General features: G+C 43.3%; 1 protein-coding gene across 2 annotated transcripts in view; it reads left to right on the top strand.

The window, feature by feature from the left end:
• LOC117422289 (astrotactin-2-like) overlaps positions 1 to 26904 on the top strand; it is a 643010-nt gene that overhangs the window by 161349 nt on the left and 454757 nt on the right. For both annotated transcript variants that reach the window (XR_009307362.1, XM_058987183.1), the window contains exon 3: positions 9529 to 9892. Coding sequence is in view for 1 of the 2 variants with exons in the window: in XM_058987183.1 (XP_058843166.1) it covers positions 9529 to 9892 (364 nt within the window). In the remaining variant the exon portion in view is untranslated. The remainder of the gene's footprint in view (positions 1 to 9528; positions 9893 to 26904) is intronic.

The following is a 26904-nucleotide window of genomic DNA, read 5'->3' on the forward strand; positions in this document are numbered from 1 at the left end:
ACTGAGTACAGATTATTATTATTATTATTATTATTATTATTATTATTATTATTATTATTATTATTTATTTCTTAGCAGACGCCCTTATCCAGGGCGACTTACAGTTGTTACAAAGTATCACATTATAAAGTATCACATTACAAAATATCACAATTACAAATAACGTGAATACGGTTACCTTTGAGTAAAATCAATTACAAGATACAGAAAATATAATTCAGTATATTCAAATAATACAGCAAGGTGTGGAGCAGTTGAATGCAAGTACTGATACAGCTGTGTGCCATATAGTCCAGTATAGTCGAGAGCTGTGAGGTTTACAGATGCTGTCTGAACAGGTGTGTCTTGAGGAGGTGCCGAAAGGTGGTCATGGACTGAGCAGTCCTGAAATCGAGAGAAAGAGGCAGAGGATTGCGATGATGAATGTTCAAGTTCATCCCAGAGATCCGAGGATTGAGGTAGCCATGGAAGATGCCTGCTGTCCATGGCATGTTACTCAAGCCATTCTCACAACATACTGACTCTGTGGATGGACGGGAGGAGGCCTCCTCATCTCCGTCGCCATCAGGGTACAAGTGCAGCATTGTTGGGTGGACTTGATCCACAACGATGCCCGAGTACACTACAGCATTCGTGCAGCCTTCCAGAGAATACGCCCCCCAGCAGGGCGATGCCGAATCCAACTGGGTCCTAATAAAATGGCCAGGTAGTCTATATATACAAACATTCCGTGCAGTGGAACCTTTTCAAATATGAAAGAAGAAATGCTCATCTTTGTATTTCTTTTTTTGAAAGTGCACTGAGGAGATTTGACAACTATCTCAAAGCTGGAATACATACTCCTGCATGTATAAAACAGGCAAAACTGAACAGCGAGACTGAATCATTATGATAATGTCCTCATCCTAGAATGCGAGCATGTCTTCAGAGAAGGCAAGGATAATAATGACTGCAGTTATTTTATTTACAGAGCGTGATTCACTCCTATTATAAAGGGACCGTTGTATCCTGAGTAAACAGATGTCCCCTTTGTATTTGATGGCAACAGTAAAAAAAAAATGGATCATAAAGATGGAAATTGAAAACCGAATATTATACACAGCAATACACAGCTTGGCAAACCCCTGGGGCTAATGCATTGTTGTATTGATTTGAAATGAAAACAGAATCATTTTAGTATCTTTCTGGAAGTCTGCTTCCATGACATAGGCACTCCCTAATTCAGCTTGGCTCACAGGAATAATCCAGCTCAGTTATTAATGAATAGGGTTCCCAGACATCACAGGAAAATGGGATTGTCCCAGCTTTCAGCCTTCAGTTTTTGTCCCTGTCAGAAATTGTTTTCGGTACTGCTATTCTAGTTACATTAGCACATGTTTAAATGGTAGTAACTGATCTATTTTTTCTAACTTGTCTTTTTGTACATTTAACATGTTTTGGTAAGATGACAATAGCAAGAAAACAATGAGTTGTTTAGTGCATGTTTGTAAGTGTTTGGTGACTCCCTGTAATCAAGTTGACAGTGCTCCAGGAATACACTCTCAACTTGATCAGAGGCAGCCACCGAATACTTATAAACATACAATAAACACACCCAATGACTGTGCTGTTATATACAGTTCTTCAGAGTTGCTACTCCGTCACTGAATTGAAGATGAAGATAAACAAGTCCCAGGGGAACATAGGAGCCAACATACTATTGCAAGTTTGTTGTTACAAAGAGTTGTGTAGCCCGGAATCCTTATTCAAATAGTAAACACAAACTAGAAAGACCTTCATGTTTCCTTTTGACCACTGACATCCCTGTGGTCTCAGCACCTGCTGTGTTCACTCACTAGCGACAGGCAACCTAGCGCGTGGAAAAAAAGCGTGTAGAAAAAGTACTGTGTTTGCGTCATTTAAAGATAATGAATAATGTTAATGAGTGGAAATGTTACCAAATTATGCCACAAAATACTTCAAGGGAGGTAGTTGATATGCAAACCTGGGGAAATGTTATGGCAGTGTGTGGCGGAGTGTCCCGCCCCTATTTATTATTATTTGTATTATTGTTTGCGGCGCGGATAACAGCTTATTTCTTATTATTTATAATTTAAAAACCTGTTAGGATGCGTGGCTAATCAGCTACTGATTATTTAACTAGCTGACAGTCACGCATCCTTACCAAATGCGTGCAGACTGTGGCCGAGGGGTAATAAGATAATTAACAGCTGGTTAACCCCTCGGCCAGAGTATAAGAACCTGCAGCTGTCCGTGCTGCGGGGTTGGTTGGGTGTACATAGAGGAGATACAGGGAGATAGAGAGGAGACAGAATTTAAAATAACAATTGCTAAAATGTGCTGGATTAGCCAGCACGACACTTACTTGTTTGTCTGTCTGGTTTGTTTGGCCCTTGTGCCTTTTTGTTTAGTGTTTTGTTATTGTTTAAATCTTTTGTTTTGTTTATTTATTTATTAAACACGCTGAGTGCTGTAGCATTCAGCTCCACCCGCCCATCCACTGTTTTGGTTCAGTTACTTCCTGGTCCGTGACGTCACCACACCTCACCACTGCAAGCCATCCTGCCACATATGGTGTCCTGCATGAGACAAAACAATGCCTCCAACAGCCAGACCAGGAAGGAAAAGGACAGGTTTTTTTGTTTTTTTCAAAAAGTATTTTTTTTGTGTTTTGAAAAAAAAAAAAAAAATGGGAAGAAGCGACCGAAGAAGCAGCAACAGCAGCAGGAGGCGCATCAAGAGCAGCGCGGGCCCGGTCACAGGTCCCGTCGCGTCTCTACTATGCCGGATGTTTGCCTTGCCTGTCTGGGTGAGGAAGGGTGGTGCTTCCTGTGTGGCGAGGTAAGGTATCTTCCACTCAGCCAGAGCCACGCATGGCAGGAGATGGAGGAGCCTGAGCGTCCGACATCACGGGGAGAGGGCCCGCTGGCTAAGAGGCCGACGAGTTCACTCTCCTCTGAGGGAATCTGGGGCTGGCTGGTGGAGCCTGGGAGGAATGCCGAAGAGGCCCTCCCCGATGTGATCAACCTCCTGTGGGCGAGAGATGGAGAGCGATGGGAAGCCTGGGAAAAGCAACACTGCCCAGTGTCCCTCCCAGAGGTTGCGGACATGGTAATCCGCTACCTGGCTGCAGATATGGCAGGGCTACCGCTATCTCCAGCTCCAGCGGGAAAAGCCCAGTCGCTGCCATCTCCAGCGCCAGAGGGACAGGAGTCATCGCTGCCTTCTCCAGCACCAGAGGGAGAGGAGCCATTGCTGCCGTCTCCAGCGCCAGAGGGAGAGGAGCCATTACTGCCGTCTCCAGCGCCAGAGGGAGAGGAGCCATTGCTGCTGTCTCCAACGCCAGAAGGAGAGGAGCCATTGCTGCCGTCTCCAGCGTTAGAGGGTGAGGAGCCCTCGCCACTGTCTCCAGCACTAGGAGCAGAGCAGCAGGAGCTGCCTCTGTCTCTACCACCACCAGGAGCAGAGCAGCAGGAGCTGCCTCTGTCTCCACCACCACCAGGAGCAGAGCAGCAGGAGCTGCCTCTGTCTCCACCACCTCCACCAGCAGAGGGTGAATGCCTTCTGGTTCTGCCTCAACCGCCGTGGGAGAACAGCTTGCCGCTCCAAGCTCCACCAGCAGAGGGTGAATTCCTGCTGGTTCTGCCTCAACCGCCGTGGGAGGACTGCTTGCCCCTCCCACCTCCACCAGCAGAGGGTGAATACTTGCTGGTTCCACATCCACCGTCATGGGAAGGACTGCTCCTGCCCTGCCTCGCACCGCCCAAGGATGCCTGCTTCGCACCGCCCAAGGATGCCTGCTTCGCACCGCCTGGGGCTGCCTGTTGCTCCGCATCGCCTGGGGCTGCCTGTTGCTCCGCATCGCTACCAGTCCTGCCATGCGGCAGGAAATACTGTGGCTGGAGCCCCATGAAGGGGAGCTGCCAGCCACGGAAAAGGGGGGGTAGGTCTGGAGACCAGCTCCCCCAGCCGCACTTTCGCGGCAGGAAATACTGTGGTTGGAGCCCCATGAAGGGCAGCTGCCAGCCATGAAGAAGGGGGGGGGGGAGGTCAGGAGACCATCTCCCCCCGCAGTAATTTCACTGCAGGAGAAAGGGTGGCCGGAATCCCACGGAGGGGAGGTGCCGACCATGAAGAAGGGGGGGGCAGGTCTGGAGACCACTCCCAAAATATTTTGGGCCAGAGAAGCCAGCCTGTGCGCGGGCCATCGGAACGCTACGGCTGTTTGGGTGGGAGGAGGACATCCCACCGTGGCCGCCACCTTTGTCCCGTTGCTGCCCCTGTTCCTGGGCCGGGACTGTTAGCCGGGACTTTCGGGACTAAGGGGGGAGGTGGCCGAAAAGGCCATGTGTGCTGCGCACAAGGGGGGGCATGTGTGGCGGAGTGTCCCGCCCCTATTTATTATTATTTGTATTATTGTTTGCGGCGCGGATAACAGCTATTGATTATCAGCTATTGATTATTTAACTAGCTGACAGTCACGCATCCTTACCAAACGCGTGCAGACTGTGGCCGAACTAACAGCTAGTTAACCCCTCGGCCAGAGTATAAGAACCTGCAGCTGTCCGTGCTGCGGGGTTGGTTGGGTGTACAGAGAGGAGGTACAGGGAGATAGAGAGGAGACAGAATTTAAAATAACAATTGCTAAAATGTGCTGGATTAGCCAGCACGACACTTACTTGTTTGTCTGTCTGGTTTGTTTGGCCCTTGTGCCTTTTTGTTTAGTGTTTTGTTATTGTTTAAATCTTTTGTTTTGTTTATTTATTTATTAAACACGCTGAGTGCCGTAGCATTCAGCTTCACCCGCCCATCCACTGTTTTGGTTCAGTTACTTCCTGGTTCGTGACGTCACCACACCTCACCACTGCAAGCCATCCTGCCACATATGGTGTCCTGCATGAGACAAAACAATGCCTCCAACAGCCGGACCAGGAAGGAAAAGGACGGGTTTTTTTGTTTTTTTCAAAAAGTATTTTTTTTGTGTTTTGAAAAAAAAAAAAAAAAAATGGGAAGAAGCGGCCGAAGAAGCAGCAACAGCAGCAGGAGGTGCATCAAGAGCAGCGTGGGCCCGGTCACAGGTCCCGTTGCGTCTCTACTATGCCGGATGTTTGCCTTGCCTGTCTGGGTGAGGAAGGGTGGTGCTTCCTGTGTGGCGAGGTAAGGTATCTTCCACTCAGCCAGAGCCACGCATGGCAGGAGATGGAGGAGCCTGAGCGTCCGACATCACGGGGAGAGGGCCCGCTGGCTAAGAGGCCGACGAGTTCACTCTCCTCTGAGGGAATCTGGGGCTGGCTGGTGGAGCCTGGGAGGAATGCCGAAGAGGCCCTCCCCGATGTGATCAACCTCCTGTAGGCGAGAGATGGAGAGCGATGGGAAGCCTGGGAAAAGCAACACTGCCCAGTGTCCCTCCCAGAGGTTGTGGACATGGTAATCCGCTACCTGGCTGCAGATATGGCAGGGCTACCGCTATCTCCAGCTCGAAAAGCCCAGTCGCTGCCATCTCCAGCGCCAGAGGGACAGGAGTCATCGCTGCCTTCTCCAGCACCAGAGGGAGAGGAGCCATTGCTGCCGTCTCCAGCGCCAGAGGGAGAGGAGCCATTACTGCCGTCTCCAGCGCCAGAGGGAGAGGAGCCATTGCTGCTGTCTCCAACGCCAGAAGGAGAGGAGCCATTGCTGCCGTCTCCAGCGTTAGAGGGTGAGGAGCCCTCGCCACTGTCTCCAGCACTAGGAGCAGAGCAGCAGGAGCTGCCTCTGTCTCCAACACCGTCAGGAGCAGAGCAGCAGGAGCGAGAGATGGAGAAGGGGGGGGGAGGTCAGGAGACCATCCCACCCTGCAGTAATTTCACTGCAGGAGAAAGGGTGGCCGGAATCCCACGGAGGGGAGGTGCCGGCCATGAAGAAGGGGGGGCAGGTCTGGAGACCACTCCCAAAATATTTTGGGCCAGAGAAGCCAGCCTGTGCGCGGGCCATCGGAACGCTACGGCTGTTTGGGTGGGAGGAGGACATCCCACCATGGCCGCCACCTTTGTCCCGTTGCTGCCCCTGTTCCTGGGCCGGGACTGTTAGCCGGGACTTTCGGGACTAAGGGGGGAGGTGGCCGAAAAGGCCATGTGTGCTGCGCACAAGGGGGGGCATGTGTGGCGGAGTGTCCCGCCCCTATTTATTATTATTTGTATTATTGTTTGCGGCGCGGATAACAGCTATTGATTATCAGCTATTGATTATTTAACTAGCTGACAGTCACGCATCCTTACCAAACGCGTGCAGACTGTGGCCGAACTAACAGCTAGTTAACCCCTCGGCCAGAGTATAAGAACCTGCAGCTGTCCGTGCTGCGGGGTTGGTTGGGTGTACAGAGAGGAGGTACAGGGAGATAGAGAGGAGACAGAATTTAAAATAACAATTGCTAAAATGTGCTGGATTAGCCAGCACGACACTTACTTGTTTGTCTGTCTGGTTTGTTTGGCCCTTGTGCCTTTTTGTTTAGTGTTTTGTTATTGTTTAAATCTTTTGTTTTGTTTATTTATTTATTAAACACGCTGAGTGCCGTAGCATTCAGCTTCACCCGCCCATCCACTGTTTTGGTTCAGTTACTTCCTGGTTCGTGACGTCACCACACCTCACCACTGCAAGCCATCCTGCCACAAAACCATATTCACTTAAGAGCGCTTATTGAAACCAGGCGGTGTCACAGAACCAGCAGAAGAGCTGCACAGGAGAACGAGAAGACGAGTCCAGGAGAGAGTATTTCTGAACAGGGAGACGTTACTGGGGCTGTGTGAGGAGAAGATAATAACTAGATACAGATTGAGCACAGATTATACTAGCCTTATATGTAGCGCCCTGGAAAATTCACAATATCACAAATTTCACAGAAATCGTGTAAAATAAAATGCATATTTTTCGTGCCTACCGTGAAAAATATGCATTTTATTTTCCTTACAGTATTTTCCATTACTCTTCACCTTCCCTGTTCATGTCATACTTTTATCAAGTAGAAGCAGCGCTACTGTAGCTGTACATGGTCCGGCTCAATGCCGTGCATTTGGTTACTATGGAAACGGGGTCAAACAAATACAGGCTTCATGATTGGTGGATTCCTCATACCGTACAATGACGTAACACGCGAGTCAGAGGCGGGAAGTTTAAAATGGTTGTTTTAGATTTTGTTGATGTATTAGTTTGCAGTGTGTGATTAACATTAAAAATGCAGACAGCTGACAAAAAAAAGATAAATTATTTATGACAGAATACTGCGTTCTGAGCTACAAAAAGGAGACTTTGCAGATGGTGAGATTCTGTTTTGCTCAACTTGTAATGTGTTTTTGGATCATCTAAGAAAAGGTACCATTGACAAGCATCTTGACAGCGCAGTACACAAAAACAAGAAAATCAAACTTGCAGTTCAGGCTAAACAATTACCGAACAAGCCGCACACAATCACAGGATTGTTTAAAAAGAGCACAGAAAGAGGAGAGACTCGTAATGTCAACACGCTTGAATTAGTGGAAGCCTTTAGTGCAGCGAACATACAGATACAACAGCTGGTCAATTTAATATTATGACGTTTTTTAATTAAAAAAATCCCGAATTGTAGAATCCCTAACAGTGACACACTCAGACGAGAAAAATGACCGATTCCGAGTCTGTTTGTGTTGCATGTGACGAGGACACTGATGATCAAGGCAACTGTGTTTTGTACATTATTTTCATCCCACAGAACTTTACAGCTGCTAATTCAGAGGAACTTACTGCTTACTTAGTAGATACACTGCATCTTGACTAACCAGGCGACAGCAGTAGGTCAGGATATCATTAAGATGCTTGTGGTGAATGGCATTGATTTCAACTCTGCGTCTGCCTTTGTAATAATAGACAGTGTAACAGAGGGAGAAACACTAGCTGTTTACATCTATGCTTAGGCTCCAGTAGCATATATGATGTTATATAATTTATTAATAATTAGATGGTATCTGTGGTTTTACAACTTCATAAAAAATGATTTCTACATATTACTAGAAATGTACAGTGTGTATAAAGAAAAACACAAAAGCTTTGTTTTTATCATTTCAGATTTCCCGTTAAGGTTTCTCCCGTGCTTAATATTTTGGGATTAAAGGCAGCAAAATAGTCTGTGGGAATTACACAGTCATTGGAGTTAACATGTCAACATAAGTTTTAAAGGTTTACAAAACTCAAAAATGTTGCTGAATATGTCACTTGTTACTTTTTTTTGCAACCAACACAGACCATTTTAAACTAAAGTTTGTTACATTTTTAAAGATTGTTTCAATAGCGAATCGAGTTACAATGTACATTTTAAAGTGTTGACTCAGTAGCTAGGCTACATGTTAAAATGTTTCAGCCTTGGTTTTTAGGTGATGTTTAGGTGATGTTCTTGATGAACTATCAATGATAACACATTTTAGGCAACTTAAATCAGTTTTTTAGTTTTGTATTTTATTTATTTTTTTATAAAATGGTGGTTTCGTGACACTCTGTGAAATGTGTTGTTTTTTTTTTTATTGTCATTCGTGAATTTCTTTAAAAACAGTTAACTTTCCAGAGCCCTACTTATATGAGGAGATCAAATCTGATCTAGAGCTCTTACAGATAGCAGTCATGCAGTGCCAGGTCTAGTCATATCTGATCTAGAGCTCTTACAGATAGCAGTCATACAGTGCCAGGTCTAGTCATATCTGATCTAGAGCTCTTACAGATAGCAGTCATGCAGTGCCAGGTCTAGTCATATCTGAGCTAGAGCTCTTACAGATAGCAGTCATGCAGTGCCAGGTCTAGTCATATTTGACCTAGAGCTCTTACAGATAGCAGTCATGCAGTGCCAAGTCTAGTCATATCTGATCTAGAGCCTCTTACAGATAGAAGTCATGCAGTGCCAGGTCTGATAGTAGTGCAGTAACACTTTACTTTAGGGATCTGATATGTGATAATAAACAATCTATAAACATGTTATTAATTATGCTATTAACAATTATATAATATAATTAGAATACGATTATTATTATACACTTTTGTCATGTTTTTTGTGCTGTTGTTTATAATCGCTTATAAGTATAATGGATATAGTCTGTCTGTCTTTTCAGGTCTGTTTGTCTTTCTAGCCCTGTCTATCTGTCTGTCTTTATATGTCTGTTTGTCTGTCTTTATATGTTTCTCTCACCAACTGTATGAGGTTGCTTTGTTTTTGCAATACAGTTATTATACACTTTTGCCATTGCTATTGTTTATAACCACTTATAACCGATCCCTAAACTAAAGTGTTACCCAGTATTTCATGTTTGATTTTAAAATATCACATTTTTCAACACATTTTTCAGTTGTTCGTTCCATCGAGTATATGGAAAACTACAAAGCGGTATGTAATTCAATATGTTAACGTAACATTATTGACTGTGAATATATATATTCATTCTATAAGGTGATGCAAAACTTTTATTACCATTAACTTGCATGGATACTTTTTTGACTAAGTGAATGTTTTAAATATAAAGGATTCTAATTTGACAGGGCGGTCTCATTGCACTGCTGCTGCTCATCCTGGTCTTCACCATGGTCCTGTACGCCCGCCGGCGATGCTGCAAGAGGAGGCGTGTCCCTCAGAAGAGTGCCAGCACAGAAGCCACCCACGAGATCCACTACATCCCCTCGGTGCTGCTGGGACCCCAGGCCCGGGACAGCTTCCGCAGCTCCCGCATCCAGGCACATGACTCCGTCATCGGGGTGCCGATCCGCGAGACCCCCATCCTCGATGACTACGACTACGAGGAAGAGGAGCCCCACCGGCGAGAGGACGACTTCGGCAGCCAAGTGACTCGCACCCTGGACAGCCTGGGCAAAGGAGAGGACGAGAAACCCTGCTTCCAGACTAGAGGTTTGCCATGTTTAACATCTCTTCAAATACGGGTGGGCATGAATAGCACTTTAGATAGCGAGGAAGGCTGTTGGATAGCAGCACACTGAAGGAGGCACTTGTCGAAACGTTTGCTTACTTGACTTTGTTTCTGATAATAGATTTTTTACGGTGGGAGCCATAGCAATGGATTTGAGATTTAACAGAAAAAAATAAAAACGTATATGAACAAGCTGTCAATTTTTTTGGCCACTCTGTATTGCTTGTTGCCCTGCTATTTTACCCATATGTGATATTGTTAAAAAGAATACTATACCGTATAGGGTGACGTAGTTTTAAATTGCATCTTAAAAAGTGTGTTCAATTTCCCTATGTCAAGACATTTTCAGTAAGAAAGCGATCAATACCAAACAACAGAATTAGTTAAGAGGCAGTCAGCTGTTTCTCACATATTGATTGGTCTGGTCACATAGACCAGAACGATTCTACATTTTTCAGTCACCCCTGACTGTCTATGATTTATTATCGGGGGCTTTAAAGCTCTGCTGACAGAACGGTTTTAGTTTTAGTCACAAATATTGATTCTGAAAATAGATTCAGTGAAGTTTGTATACCCTCTAAAATTATATAAAATAATAAAAGGGTTTAGGTGAAATTGATTCTGCAGAAATTCTACATTGTTTATTGATTTATTTATGTATTACTGAAAAGGGCAAACTGTTGAATAACAGGTAAAAGCCATTATCTAACTGCCTTCAGATTGAATAATTTAGGATTACTTTCATCAACTCTACTTTCCCATATCATGATAACAACAGACACTGCGCTCTCTTCTTTAACAGGAGGCTTTGAATAAACTCTCTGAACACGCTGTGAAAAAGCTGAACAAACAGCACAATCAGCATTAACACGTGTAGGCTACTCGATATTTTAAATGACTAAAACTTTGTTTTACAACTTAGCAGCTTAAATAACTGAAGAGTAGACAAATACACAATCCTGCACTCAAATCCTAATTAAAAAAATACAACGTTACCGGTACTTTTATTCTTTTAGGTGTTTTATGCTTAAATGTTGATACTGAACAGGATCTTGGGTTAAAATATACTGTATATATATATATATATATATATATATATATATATATATATATATATATATATACACACACATACCAAGGAACTCCATTTTATTATTATAAAGGCCTCAGAATGAACTATTCCATGGGACAATGAAGCCTGAAAACTACAAGAACACACATGGAATATTGAGGAAGACATTTGTATTAATTAGCAGCTAAAACTAGTGCTGCATAAAATCACAAAAAAAAAAAACCAAACAGAAAAACTTTAAATGTCATTTTAATTGTAATGTTAGCGCAGCCATTTTCTAATAGCAATAGAACCCCTCAAAAGGGGGCTTTAGCATCTGACAAGGCCCTTCTTGATATGTTGAATGCACTTGTTTAAATGCAGGACGTTTAAACTGCACGAGGCAGCCTTACCAGATGGTAAAGCCCTCTTCTTCAGGTTCTACACACTGCTTTGGAAGGGTAGCCACTCCAATCACGCATTTCTTCATTTGAACCCACTTGTATCATTGCAGTGGGGCCACAGAATGCAACAACTTTAAAGAACAGAGAATCCAGTCCAGGCATTCCCAAGGACAAGCTTTCAGAAATAGACTTCATAAAAACTTTAAAGAACAGAGAATCCAATCCAGGCATTCCCCAGGACAAGTTTTCAGAAATAGACTTCATAAAAACTTTAAAGAACAGACAATCCAATCCAGGCATTCCCAAGGACAAGCTTTCAGAAATAGACTTCATAAAAACTGCTGATATTGTTACCTACAGAAAACAAGCAGGCTTCTTGTCCTGGGGAAAAATATGAAACACAAGGCAATGTGACAATGAAAAGCAAAGTAAAGGTTCTTGTCACAGATAGGATTTCAGGTCACAGTGGCACTCCAGCGAGACTCTATAATAAGTAAAGGACTTAAATAACTTGTTAAAAAGAAACATCGGCCGCTCTGTTTTATCCAATGAGTTGTTTTATTTTTATTTGGTTGATAAAGGTGGCCAGGCACTGAAACGTTGGTTTCAAACACACAAAAAAAAAAAAAAAAAACGGATGTGCTGATTTAGTTTTTTATTTAAATAGAGGATGTCATTTACATCTCGGTTATTTATTTTTTTAATCAGTTTGTAATTTTGTCAAATATTTTGTTAAATACTGTAAATAGGAAATCATTAGTCTTTTAAATATATATATATATATATATATATATATATATATATATATATATATATATATATATATATATATATATATATAACATATATATAACAGAATTTGAATCATGTACAATGTCATTATGCAAACATTTTAGTAGCTCACTGCTATTGGGGAAAGAAAAGCAAATACAAAAAATCATTTTCTACAGTGCATTAATATTGCCTTTAGTCTTAAGGGACTGAAGACCACTTCACCGCACTTGAATTGCGTGCTCTGTTCTCTGCATTGTGTTCACTAGTGGTAACCTCCTGATTTGCTTTACATTTTCATTATTACTCTTTGCGGTGGGTGGAATACCTTTGCTTCTGCCCGTCAGTGCAGAAGAACCTTTTATTCTCTGTGGTAATCAGCAGAGAATATTGTAAAACTCTTCCTAGCTTGGGTGCACTTGCTAACTCTCCATGGGTTTGTGCTCTTGGCAGTACCCATTTTATTTTCAACCTGAGGGCTTGTAGTGCAGAGTAGTTAACTCTGCTCCCGAATGTGGTGTTTTTGAAGATGTAGTAAAGGAAAGTGATATGCACATCTGTGGTCTCCTCTGGACAGACGAGCACACCTCCCTCAGCTTCAGTGCCTCAGATTACACTTGAAATCTCTTGGCCTCTTCTAGCAGGTTAACTGAATGTCTTTGTAATTGTGTAGACTGCCACGCTTACGATTCTTATAAATGTGTAAATCACCAGCAGGAAACTGAACGGCAACATTTAAACAATGGACGGGGCGTTCTCAAGCAGACAAGTCATTTAAAAAATAAACCATTACAGCACCTGACAATCACCTTTAGCAGTATGCACTGTGTAGCACACGTTTCCAGCTATAAAAGCTGGAACAACAATTCACTAACCGAAGGAAAAGTTATGAGCTTCTGGTCCAGTACAGAGCATTTAGAAGAGCCTGTGGATAATTTCAGTGCAACAGGATGTTCAGCACTGACCAACTGCTCTGCTGCCATTGCTTTCATTGAATACTTGTTCCTGCCATCTCAAGAGATGAACCCCTAAGGTCCATTCCACCAAAGGCTCATAGCATTGTAGCTGTCATTGTGCTATTAATGTCCCTTTGTACAGGACTGTTACATTAACCCATTAAGTGCCATTGTCCCCATTTGAGGACAGGCTACTTTGTAATTTTCTGCAGCATTTTAACTGGCATCTTCCTGTCATTTTTATTTTCTCTTTGACTGTATTGTTATAACAGCTTACTCTAATTTTGTTAAGCACAAAAGCTAAGTCTAAATGTAACTGTTAAATCTGCAAATATAGCCCTTCAGATGCTTTTGACACCAGTATAAAATAAAAGACTGGAGCCGAAAAACGATCAATTTCTTGGTGTTGTCCTCCCACAGTGATGATGAAGCTCCATTTTCTATGTGTTGAAATGTCACTGGTCTGATTACAGGAACACATCAAACATGACTGTCCTCCAAACAGGATGCAGCAGCTTGCAGTCAAAACAAAGGATTTCAACTTTTTTCTGTGAAGAAATATTGCTTTAGAATGTATCAAAAAAAATACAGCTTGTGTTCCGATTTGTTCAAAGAACATTTTATTTTGTACTTGGGTTAATGGTTGATATGTTTGTTTTGCGTAGCTGATATGCAAATCAAACCAGTAAATGGTTTCTTAAATCACTCAATCAATTATTATTTTATTGTATTATTTTAACAAGTGCTGCAGTTTGTGCATATAGTGATGTAGTTGAACATGAACCCTCGTTCTTAGAAATGTTCAGAAAGTTTTCTGTTTTCCCTACAAGGGTGCTTAAACTGACTGGCAGTTGTCAGAAGATAACAAATGAGCCTTCTGTGTCACACTAATTGAAAATGTGCTACTTTCTTGTCACTGTGATCACAAGATCATGTTGTAAATTCAAGTTGGCAGGAAGCATAGCAATATTTATATACAATCAATTCTCGTTAAAATGAACTCGGATGAAACACATTTCCTGATACAGCCGAATTTAGCAGTTGCTTCTTGTGAATTACTTGTTATAATACAAATTATTTTGGAGTCACCCCCAGGGATGTTTTTTTAATAATAGTTTGAACAGCTGAGCGTGGAGGATATTGGGACATTTCTAATAACTTGCATCCAGATTTGAGCCTCTGCACTGTATTTCAGTGTTGTTTTGGGACTGTTGATCCTATGATGCATTTAGAGCTGCCAAAAAACATGTTATCGTTGCAGACAAAACTGGAGCTGTTGAAAGTAGAGGATAATATACCACCATCTAAGAAAAAGAAAGACATTGCTACAGATTTTAACATTCCCACAAACACTTTGTCAACCATTCTGAAAAACCAGGGTACAATCATACAGGCCTATGAAAATCTAATCGTGGATACAGGTCGTAAGCATTTCCAATTTGCTCAATACCCTGATGTTGAGGACGTCTTGCTTTCGTAGTTTAAAAATGCCTGTGATCAGAATGGGAGATGCAGGTTTCAAGCGCAGTTCATTTGCAGTGTATACTTTTTACAAGTTCACTTACAGCTGTATGTTCAATAAAATGCACAGTACGTCTACATTACTTTTCATTGTATTTGTAACAGGGGTGTAATGTTATGGTGTGGGTATCCGCTGAGAGAACGTGAGAGACACAGAGGGTTTGTATTTGAAACGCCGCTCAGGCAGCCAGGTTTTATTCATTACAAGTATTGCAGGCAGATGCAGTGGTTGGTGGCCACCACGAGGGTACCGGCAATAGCAGCCCTAGTGCAGGAGGCAATATATACAAGTGTACATGACTACCAAAAATGCAAAACAAAACACTGAACAAAAACAACTAGAAAATAAAAGGTGGCCAAACTTGGGCCAAGCGCTACTCCCACTAAAAGAGAGGCCCCGCTTCAGAAACCTTCTCCCTGCATAAACTAAATGCACTTTGGTAGGATTACTACATCCCCTAACTAACCCTACCTATGGTCTCAAGGATCCCGGTTACACCTGCAGTGGTCCTTCGCCAACCCTGCTTCCACACTCAGTCGTAAGGGTTCTCCTCCTTCACGTCCAGGCTTGCAAAGCACAGACCAAACAAGCAAACAAAAGAAGACCCAAGAAACTGGCTTTTCAGCCTCTTTTTAAAGGCAGGTGACCAGGGCTAATTGATTGTCAATTGTTCAATTCAACCCTGGTGTAACCTCCCAGCCCTGCCATCCAATTAAACAAATTAAACACATTATTATTTACAAACGTTACACATTTTTATCTTTAGAAAATCAAAACAAATCCCACCAAATCATATTCATAATTAAGCACAATTATATTTTACAGGGGCAGGCCTCAGCCCTGCCACAGTACTATAGTTGAGAATTGATTTTAGTGCTACTGTACAATAAAAACTGACAGAATTACTGATAAGACAATTAATTTTGCTGGTCTCTTGAAATTCATATTACTGAGAGTTGACTATATGTACATGTACATTTATTTATTTATTGTAGAAACAACCAGTCTTGAAAAATAGAGTCAATTATTAATTTCTACCTCACAGCTCTTTCTAATTTCCTTTCAATATTTCAGCAATTACATAGCAACAATTGCAAGTCCACATTAGTTATGGACTATTTGCTTTTGTACATCCGGAATATGTTGCTGTATAATATGTTGCTGTATAATATATTGCGTTGTCATGAACTGATTTGATGTGAAGCAGGATGTTGATAGCACATTACATTAACTGTTTACTTTGCACCAGAGCTTGGATGGGAGACAGTACACACAGAGCTCCACCTCCCACCCTCTCACCACTGGGGGCATGACGCAGTTGTGCCAGTCTGATATTGAGCCTTTCGAAACATCTGACACTGTGTTTTACATGCTTTTGTCATACTAATATTGTGCATTTAACATGATTGAGAATGGGACAAGCTCCTGGTTATGGCACTTAAGTTACTATCACACTGGTTAATATCACATGCACGTAACAGTCACACAGCTACCTTTATTACTCTTAAAGTAACCGTATTCATGTTTTTGGTAATTGCTCATATTTGAAATCGTTCTTATCCATTGGAATGTACTCTTACAGCCAAATATTTTTAAGTTTAACTGCTCTTAGTAGTAATCACTCTCAAACGGCTGCTCGGCCATTGAAAGCTTTTCTCCGCTTTTTTTGAGAAAAACGACTAGGGACCTGGGAATGACGTCATTTTGATGACAGGGTCCGACATCGGACCGGAACGGGAATTTTGGAATGTCGGACCTGCTCTGGATCGCAAAGGGTTAATCCATTCAAATTATATTGAAATGCATTCAGATGAAGAAAAGAGTACGGAATTGGGCGGGATCTGGATACTAAGCGGGTGTAAACATTATAATGTGATGTAAGGATTTGCCTTGCACTTGAGTCAAAACTTTACACCTCTTCTTACAAGGTGCAAACCATTGTAGAAGCGAGTAATTAAGAGCTGTATATAAGCACACACCTGCAGAGACCTGTCATTGGCTTCAGGATGGCTGCTGTGGTACACTTCCTGATGCAGCGACACTTGGCTCTTGTTGAGGAGAGTCAGGAACTCGTTCGGAGGACAAGGACAAGACGAAGAAGACCCCGCATATTCAATCCCAGGGTCACTTTGTTTGGGATGCCGAAGGTGCTAAAGCGTTATTGTCCCACTGTGCAAGTCATTGAGAGATGAGCTAGACCCCAGCGTCAATCTAGGGACTACAATCCCTGCACATGTGAAAGTGCTGTGTTCTCTGCACTACTTAGCCTCTGGTTCCTTTCTCCTTTTCCAGTGCTAGGCAAGTTTCTGGATGGCATGCTGAAAAGGGCAGGCCAATACATAGCATTTCTTAAGGCTACTAGCATAACTGATATTGGCTGAGGCTTTTCCAAACAACCGTTTCATGCTGAGTGACCTCAGCCATAAGGACTCTCAGCTTCTCAGAAAAAGTATTTTCTTTTCCATGAGCCAAGAGGACTTTGCTTCCTTTCCTCTGACATTTATATATTTTTTGGTTTGTATTTTCTTGTTCCACAAATATTATACAGCACCTACTGCTCTCTGTACTCTGATGCGCTCATTGAAACCCTCATTATCCACACAGTTTTGTCTTAAAATGTTGTTTTGTGAAACTGGCCTTTGAGAAAAGATTTCTCTTTCAAGGTAATGATAAATGTTTTCAACCCACATTGTGTATTTTCAGTTGGAATTTACATCGTTGTGTAGCATTCTTGTGAAACACAACACCTAGTGTTCTGATTGAATGTCAAGATTCTGATAAATTAAAACACTTTCTTATGTCGTTATTGTCCCCTGGAGGAAGTGGAGATACTTTCTTTTTTATGTAAATGTGACGAATCCTGGAGAGGATCTGTTGCACAAGTAGTTGTTGAGAAGATCAAAATCAGGGATGCTGTATATTGCTGCATCTTGTACAGAATGTATAAACGTGTTGTCTGTAGAATACTGTTTGTAAGCAGATCAGCAGACACGATGAGGAATATGTGACCCTGGTGGGCGTCAGTATTTCCTGGACCTCTACATGTCTTGGGAAGGATCTTGAGCTCCCACTTGCGTTCATAAGTGGTCTGGGGGTAGTCGAGATGTCTGTGGAGTTTTAGAATACACTGCAGCAACATCAGTAGAATACGTACTGTATGCCTGCTGCATTTGTGCATGCACTACTTGATTAGTTGGTTTGCATCTTAAGCAACTGCACACTTTAAAACAAGAGTGACTTAAAACCTTTCCTCTGTTACCATGAAGGGATTCTTGAAATCCAGACAAGTAAGTCTGTGATATTAAAATGAGATTTATGAAGCGGCAGAACAGCTGTGCCAGCTCTAAAGGGCTCCACAAATAAGTCAGAATTGGTCTTATTTTGGCACAAAGAAAAAGTCAAAAAGTAGCTGATAGAAAAGAGCATTATTGCAGCAGTCATAACGTATTTCTTGCGATGGAGAGTGCAGGCTCCTAACCTTCCTGAACAGCCCAGGAACAGAGGGAGAGTACTGAGAAAAAGGAGAGTACTTAGGGTCTGCATTACCCTTTCTGATCTCCCTGAGGATTACATTATAGCTCGATACTGGCTACATTACGTACAATTGTTTGTATTTGTTGTATAATAAACGTGGTTCATTAAGTTATCCTTTTCATTGTGTATTATTTGGTTTTATTCGTCGTATAATAATAATATAATATAAAGTCAAGACACTTATTCAACACAGGTTATTTCTGCCTCTCCAGGTGAGCTGCCTGGGCTTTAGTGGGTTAAAACCTGTACTTTGTATTTAAAACACAGGTTAGCCCATTTTGAACTGTCATTTCTGCCCCTCCAAATGACCTACCTATTGTTCAATTGAGGTAGCCCATTTGGAGGGGAGGCGCTATTTTTCAGATTAGTCTCCTGCCGGTATCCCATTTTGAGCACCGGCGCAGAGCACTTACACATTTAAATGTGTCAGCTTATACCATGCCTCATTCATTTTGGTTCAGTTAATACATTCAGGATGGGGTCAAATTTGTGCTGCGGCAGAGCGTTACTCTCCACCAATTTAGCGCTGCGTCGGTCGATCTTCACACATGTCCCCCTGTGGCAAAGTGCCCCGCCCCTGTGTGCATTTGTGTGTTTTGTGTATGTATGCGTGCGTATGTTAATGTTGGTGAATAGATTGGTACACGGGATATAAACGGGTCTGTTTCACGTGTATTTAAAAAGTGTAGATTTGTATGTAGGCACGAGGAGGGCACAAATCACTTCACGTGCTGGTTAAATGTAATATGTGAGCACGGGGTTGCACAGAATTAATTCACGTGCTGGGATTCAAGTGAATAATTAATTAGTAATTGAATCCCAGCACAACAGTATAAATAGGCACATTTTTAGGCAGTCAAGGTTAGGTGTTCGGTGAGTGGAGAACGGGAGAGAGAGGAGGAGAAAGTAAGAAAGCAAAAGCGTAAAGAGTAAAGATAAGTGTTATCTGCTCATCGTGTTTTGTTCGTCTGTCTGTGCACTGTCTAGTCCGTTTTGTTCGTCTGTTTATTTTGGCTACAAGTGCCGTGTCCTGTGTTTTTGTGTTTCAAACCTTTTATTTTCTGTTTATTAAATGCTGAGCGCGATCACGCGCCCAGCTTATACCAAACCACATCTCTCTGTTTATTTACTTCCTGCTTCTGGTCTGACGCTTGGAGGCGCGGCTATCCCACGAAGACACCACGTGTCACAAAGACGGCCAGAGTGGGTGGCGTCAGACAAGAAGCAGGAAGTAAATAAACAGAGAGATGTGGTTTGGTATAAGCTGGGCGCGTGATCGCACTCAGCATTTAATAAACAGAAAATAAAAGGTTTGAAACACAAAAACACAGGACACGGCACTTGTAGCCAAAATAAACAGACGAACAAAACGGACTAGACAGTGCACAGACAGACGAACAAAACACGGTGAGCAGATAACACTTATCTTTACTCTTTACGCTTTTGCTTTCTTACTTTCTCCTCCTCTCTCTCCCGTTCTCCACTCACCGAACACCTAACCTTGACTGCCTAAAAATGTGCCTATTTATACTGTTGTGCTGGGATTCAATTACTAATTAATTATTCACTTGAATCCCAGCACGTGAATTAATTCTGTGCAACCCCGTGCTCACATATTACATTTAACCAGCACGTGAAGTGATTTGTGCCCTCCTCGTGCCTACATACAAATCTACACTTTTTAAATACACGTGAAACAGACCCGTTTATATCCCGTGTACCAATCTATACACCAACATTAACATACGCACGCATACATACACAAAACACACAAATGCACACAGGGGCGGGGCACTTTGCCACACCCCCATAGAAAGATAAATCGGAAGCAGCCTGCACTTACTTGAAGTCACAAGTATAACTGTTATCTGGAAACAGATACACTTCTAAAAGTTAAAAATGTCTGCATTTAAGTATACCTTGCAACTGGTCACATCTAACAAATGACTTTGCTTATAGTGGGCTCCATGACATACTGTATTAACACCATTTTAAGAGTTTAAAAAATACATCATTATCTCTAAACTAAAGCCTGCTGTTTGTAGTTATTTATATGCCAATAAGCAAACCCTCCAAATGAGCAACAGTATTAAAAGCACTTTATGACCATCTAGCTGTAAACAATGGCAACGTTCCTGCCAGACACAACTGCATTAAAAAACGTCCCGACAGGGAAATATCCTGTTTGTCTTTTCAGTGCTTTTCAGTGCTCAGTAAGACGAATGCATTTTCTTCTAAAGTGCTCCTACATTTGTAATACACAAGTAATCTCTACTTTCTAATGGCTAAACCAGAAATAAACCTGAACAACAGGCATTCCATTTTGGCTCTCATTGCCCAGCATGTTGAGGAACAGAAACGATTAAGTTTAGCAATACACTACTCACCTTTTGCATTCTATGTACCATCAATAAGGCTCTATTAAGGCCACATTGAGGAAAACAATACTGTGTGCTATACAATGGCCACACCATTGCTATGAGTCTGTGTCGACATCTAACTTATCATTAGTGTGGCAATGTGCCCCGCCCCTGTGTGCATTTGTGTGTTATGTGTTGTGTGTTGCGTGCGTGTGTTAATGTTGTTGTATAGTCATTGGTACACGGGATATAAACGGGTCTGTGTTTCACGTGTATTTAAAAAGTGTAGATTTGTATTTAGGCACGGGATTGCACATCACGCACGTGCATTTAAGATATAATATGTGAACACGGGGTTTCACGTAATGAATTCACGTGCTGGGATTCAAGTGAGTAATTAATTAGTAATTGAATCCCAGCACAACAGTATATATAGATGCACGTTTCTTTCAGTCGGGGTTAGGTGTTCGGTGAGTGGAGAACGGGTTTGGAGACGGAGGTAATTGTAAAAGTAAAGTAAATAGTTATCTGCTCACCGTGTTTTGTTCGTCTGTCTGTGCACTGTCTAGTCCGTTTTGTTCGTCTGTTTATTTTGGCTACAAGTGCCGTGTCTTGTTTTTGTGTTTTGTTACAAACTTTTATTTTCTGTCTGTTTATTCATTAAATGCTGAGCGAAAGCATTCGCTCAGCTCCACCAAACTCCACATCTCTCTGTCGTTTGTGTTCCTGTTTCTGGTCTGACGCCACCCACTCTGGCCGTCTTTGTGACACGTGGTGTCATCGTGGGATAACAGCACCTCCAAGCGTCAGACCAGGAGAGGGGGTTTTGTGTTTAAAAAAACAAACAAAAAAAAAAAAACCCACAGGACTATTTTCAAAAAAAAAAAAAAAAAGTGAAAATGGAAGGCTGGAGAGACGGCTGCCGGGACCTGGAGGACCTCCTCGGGGGCCTCGAGGACCAAGGCTGGTGCATGGCCTGTGGAGTCTACGGACACACGGTGGCGATCTGCCCCTTCCAAGGTGAGGAGGAGGAGGAACCGGCCCAGGAGAGGAAGGTGGGGAGGAGGAGTAAGAAGAGAAGGGGGAAAGGAAAGCTGCAGCAGCAACAGCAACCACAACACCAGCCGGAGGAACAGCAGCCCGGGTGTTACTGCTGTGCTGAGCCTGGGCATTCCAGCACCAACTGCCCCTGGTACCCCCTCGGACAGCTACCCCAACTATGCCCCATCTGCAGAGGTGAGCACTTCGTGGCCCACTGCCCTGTCCATCAGGAGAGGGAGGAGCAGGGGTCGTCTCAGTCTCCACGACCAGCAGGGGGGTTAGACTGCTGCTTCCACCGCCCCAACCACAACTGCAACAGCGGCCAGAGGAGCCAGAGAACCTGTTCCCCTGGTGCACCTGGTGCGGAGAGGTGGATCACCGCTGGAGGGACTACTCCGAGGTGCCACCGAGCTGGTGCGGGCGATGTGAGGAAGGGGGACATGACTGGTCAGGATGCCCCTATGCCAGCTCGCCAGTGCCCAAGTGGGAGGAGCCTGAGCGTCCACAGCCCAAATGGGAGGAGCCTGAGCGTCCACAGCCCAAATGGGAGGAGCCTGAGCGTCCACAGCCCAAACGGGAGGAGCCTGAGCGTCCACAGCCCAAGCGGAAGGAGCCTGAACGTCCTACGCCTGAGTGGGAGGAGCCCGAACATCCTACGCCTGAGTGGGAGGAGCCCGAACATCCTACGCCTGAGTGGGAGGAGCCCGAACATCCTACGCCTGAGTGGGAGGAGCCCGAACATCCTACGCCTGAGTGGGAGGAGCCCGAACATCCTACGCCTGAGTGGGAGGAGCCCGAACATCCTACGCCTGAGTGGGAGGAGCCCGAACATCCTACGCCTGAGTGGGAGGAGCCCGAACGTCCTACGCCTGAGTGGGAGGAGCCCGAGCGTCCACAGCCCAAGAGGGGGAGTCGGTGCGTCCACAGCCCAAAAGGGAGGAGTCGGTGCGTCCACAGCCCAAAAGGGAGGAGTCGGTGCGTCCACAGCCCAAAAGGGAGGAGTCGGTGCGTCCACAGCCCAAAGGGAGGCAAGTCTGGGCTTCCACAGCTCTGGGACCCAAGCCACCAGCAGAGGGAAAATGCCTGCTGGTTCAGCCCCAAGAGCCGGAAGGGGAGGAGTTACAGGCCCAACCCCCTGGAAATTTTTTGGGGGGAGAGGGGCAGGAGGCTGGTGTCCCCCAGCAGCCTCTATTCATGCTGCTGAAGGCAGCACGGCGCGCACCAGCCCAGCCGCCACAGCGGAGGGAGCCAGCGCCACCAGGAGCAGAGGAGCTGCCTCTGCCTCCGCCACCTCCACCGCTTCCTCCACTAGGAGCAGAGGAGCAGGAGCTGCCTCTGCCTCCACCACCACCAGGAGCAGAGGAGCAGGAGCTGCCTCTGCCTCCGCCACCTCCACCGCTTCCTCCACTAGGAGCAGAGGAGCAGGAGCTGCCTCTGCCTCCACCACCACCAGGAGCAGAGGAGCAGGAGCTGCCTCTGCCTCCACCACCACCAGGAGCAGAGGAGCTGGAGTTGCCTCTGCTTCCGCCACCGCCCGGAGCAGAGGAGCAGGAGCTGCCTCTGCTGCCCGTACCTCCACAGGGAGTACGGTGGCCGGAGCCCCAGAAAGGGGAGCTGCCGGCCACGAAGAAGGGGGACGAGGTCTGGAGACCACTTTCCCCAGCAGCAGTTTCGCTGCCGGATATCGTGGGGGAGGTCCAGAGACCTGCTCCCACTGCAGCAGTTTTGCTGCCGGAGATCGTGGGGGAGGTCCGGAGACCTGCTCCCACTGCAGCACTTGTGCTGCAGAAGAGACTGTGGCCGGAGCCCCGGAAGAGGGAGCTGCCGGCTACGAAGAAGAGGGGAGGTCAGGAGACCATCCCCCAAGCAGCCTTTCCGCTGCCAGGACTGCCCCTGCTGAAGGAGTCAGTCTGGGAGCTGTCAGCACGTCTGCTGACAGCATGGCCAGTAGCAGCCTGGCTACTGGCAACATTGCCACCTGTGGGCCCCTGGAAGCCTCCCTTCCCAGCCCGAGACTTTGGCCTGGACTGCTGGATTTTTAAGGGGGGAGGTGGCCGTTGAGGCCATGTGTGCTGCGCACAAGGGGGGGTATATGTGGCAATGTGCCCCGCCCCTGTGTGCATTTGTGTGTTATGTGTTGTGTGTTGCGTGCGTGTGTTAATGTTGTTGTATAGTCATTGGTACACGGGATATAAACGGGTCTGTGTTTCACGTGTATTTAAAAAGTGTAGATTTGTATTTAGGCACGGGATTGCACATCACGCACGTGCATTTAAGATATAATATGTGAACACGGGGTTTCACGTAATGAATTCACGTGCTGGGATTCAAGTGAGTAATTAATTAGTAATTGAATCCCAGCACAACAGTATATATAGATGCACGTTTCTTTCAGTCGGGGTTAGGTGTTCGGTGAGTGGAGAACGGGTTTGGAGACGGAGGTAATTGTAAAAGTAAAGTAAATAGTTATCTGCTCACCGTGTTTTGTTCGTTTGTCTGTGCACTGTCTAGTCCGTTTTGTTCGTCTGTTTATTTTGGCTACAAGTGCCGTGTCCTGTTTTTGTGTTTTTTTACAAACGTTTATTTTCTGTCTGTTTATTCATTAAATGCTGAGCGAAAGCATTCGCTCAGCTCCACCAAACTCCACATCTCTCTGTCGTTTGTGTTCCTGTTTCTGGTCTGACGCCACCCACTCTGGCCGTCTTTGTGACATTAGTTACAGTGCTAATGAAGGGATTGATTGAGCTGTAATCAGCTTCCTTTTTAGTTCCCTGCTGAGGGCAGATTAGGAAATCTGCATTAAGATTAAGTCAGTGTACACTGCTCTCGTCTGTTTCTGAATGACGCGCGTGTGCCGTAACCTTTCCATGTTGTGTGCTGTACTGTGTTGTGTGAAAACATTTCTTCAAATTCCAAAAATAATCAACATCTGAAGCTGCCTTCACTTGTAATGTTTAAAACAATAATGGGGAGGGGGTTCTGAAGCAGAAGATGAATAGTGTGTGTCAGCATGATTTATTATTGTTTACTGCAAAAACAATACAAGTGCTGAAAGAACTGAAGTGTTTATTTAGTATATGTGACATTGTGCAGTTCTGTAGTACATGCAGGTAGCTACATAATGGATGTAAATGACAAATCTTGAGGTGTTCTAATACATTTGCACACTGTGGTATATATTTACAGTGCATGTATGGATCCCGGTCATTCTGTTCACGTTTCCATGTTACTGCAGTGGATTTGTGTTAATAACATTCGTTTTGGACTGTTTAGATTAGCTAGGAGAGAAACACATTTTTTCTTTCAATGTTCATCATGAAGTGCGGGGCAGAAGAAATAACTGCCAAAGATATTTGTGTCCTTCTTTTGTCAAACTGTGAGCTGTGAGGAGGAATGACAGGTACATTGAGGTTTCTGCCTGATTGATTGAAATCAAATCAAAGCTAATCCAGGTTCTAACAGATTGAAGAATTCTGTGGTAATGCATTGTGAGGGGAGTGCAGTCGGGATTCAGTCATGGACGTTGACCCTGTGTAATCCCATATTGTATTTTAAAGTCATTGTAGTTAACAAAATAATGAAGCCATTTTTCACTTCCATTAGCTCCATATGTGTTAATGTGCAGAAACATGTTGTATTTTACAACAAGGTACCTGGTGCTGCTTTAAGTTAAAGGAAGCTCTCAGTTTCTGTGCCTTGTTCTCAGGTTATCGGTTTGCACTTGTACTCCCTGAGTCACTTCACATCAGCTGTCTCTTTGGTGTCAAATCATTTTTACTGGCTGAAAGCATGTCAGTCACTAGGGGAAGCAGCTGATTGGTTATTGACAGGACAGGCCAGTGAGGGGGTGGGGACAATTTCACTCCAAGTGAAATCACCCAGGAAGTACAAGACAGTAAAAAGCATGGCTTCCAAACAGACCTGGGACAAATATAGTTGTATTTGATATTTTATTTGTAAACACCAAATATTTCAAATCGTTGAAATATTTAAATACATATGCTCCAATTTTGTTTTTAAATATTCAGATATTAATTGCACAAAGTCAAGTATTACTTGAAAATATTTCATTGTCTTTTGCAGAAAACAAATACTATTTGAAAATATTTAAATATATGTAAGTTATTAAAAAATATATACTGTATATATATATATATATATATATATATATATATATATATATATATATATATATATATATATATATATATAAAAACAAACCTAATTATTACCCTAAATGTATAATTATGTACCAAGTCTTGCAATTACTACATGGTGGTTGAAGAGGACTGCTGACGAGGAAAATACTAAACATATTCAATTCAATAACTTCAAAACAGGCCATTAAACCAGGGGTTAAAGATATTTCATTGTTTTCAGATATTTACCCACTGAAATAAAATATTCAAATATTTCAATTGATCAAATTAAATCTAATTGAAATAGAGCAGCTTCCAAAAGATAATTGAGTGTTTAACAAGGTCAAGGCTAGACCTGCTTACAATGCAGGATAACAATTAGACTGCTGTATTATTATTATTATTTATTTATTTATTTATTTATTTCTTAGCAGACGCCCTTACCCAGGGCGACTTACAGTTGTATACAAAAAATACATATCAAGAATTACAGTACAATTAAGAGCAAGATATAAAATACAATGACTTCAGTCCTAATAAGAGCAAATACAAAACACAGTACGATTTGATATCGGGGCATGTATGTTACAGGTACATGTTTATGAAGAGTTTAAAGTATTTCAATGTATTTCAACTACTTTACTGTATTTAAATATTTTCAAATAATATTTGCTTTCCACAAACCATATTTAAATATTGTCAAATAATACTTACTTTCTGCAATCTGTATTTAAATATTTTCAATTATTTACAATTTATATTTAATTATTTTCAAATAACAGTTACTTTTAGAAACCATATTTATAACTGTATTTATCCCAGGTCTGCTTCCAAACAGTTTTCTTAACCTTGTGTAGTACCAAATACCATGTTTCAAAATGAAAAACGTGTTTGCTATAACATGCGTTTCTTTCAAAACTACACTTCTAGAATCTGTATGGACTTCCTACCAAGAGCCACCACACCTATGGCCACACAGCCAGACCAATGCTGTTTGAAGGGCGAGAACTAGCCCCTTATTTCTTCATTATTTGAGCGAGACACAGGCAGGTCTAAATGAGTTAACAGCAACAACCTCCTCATTTGAATGACTGTAATTGAGGTTTTGTATTTTAGAAATGTACTGTTCTCGTTTTATTTTTATTTTTTTAAAATTTCCAGCATGTATAACGCAGAATTCTGTGTAAACTCGGCCCCTGTGTACAGTATATAAAT

Source organism: Acipenser ruthenus, chromosome 15, assembly GCF_902713425.1.
Source record: "Acipenser ruthenus chromosome 15, fAciRut3.2 maternal haplotype, whole genome shotgun sequence".
In the NCBI taxonomy this organism is placed as follows: domain Eukaryota; kingdom Metazoa; phylum Chordata; class Actinopteri; order Acipenseriformes; family Acipenseridae; genus Acipenser; species Acipenser ruthenus.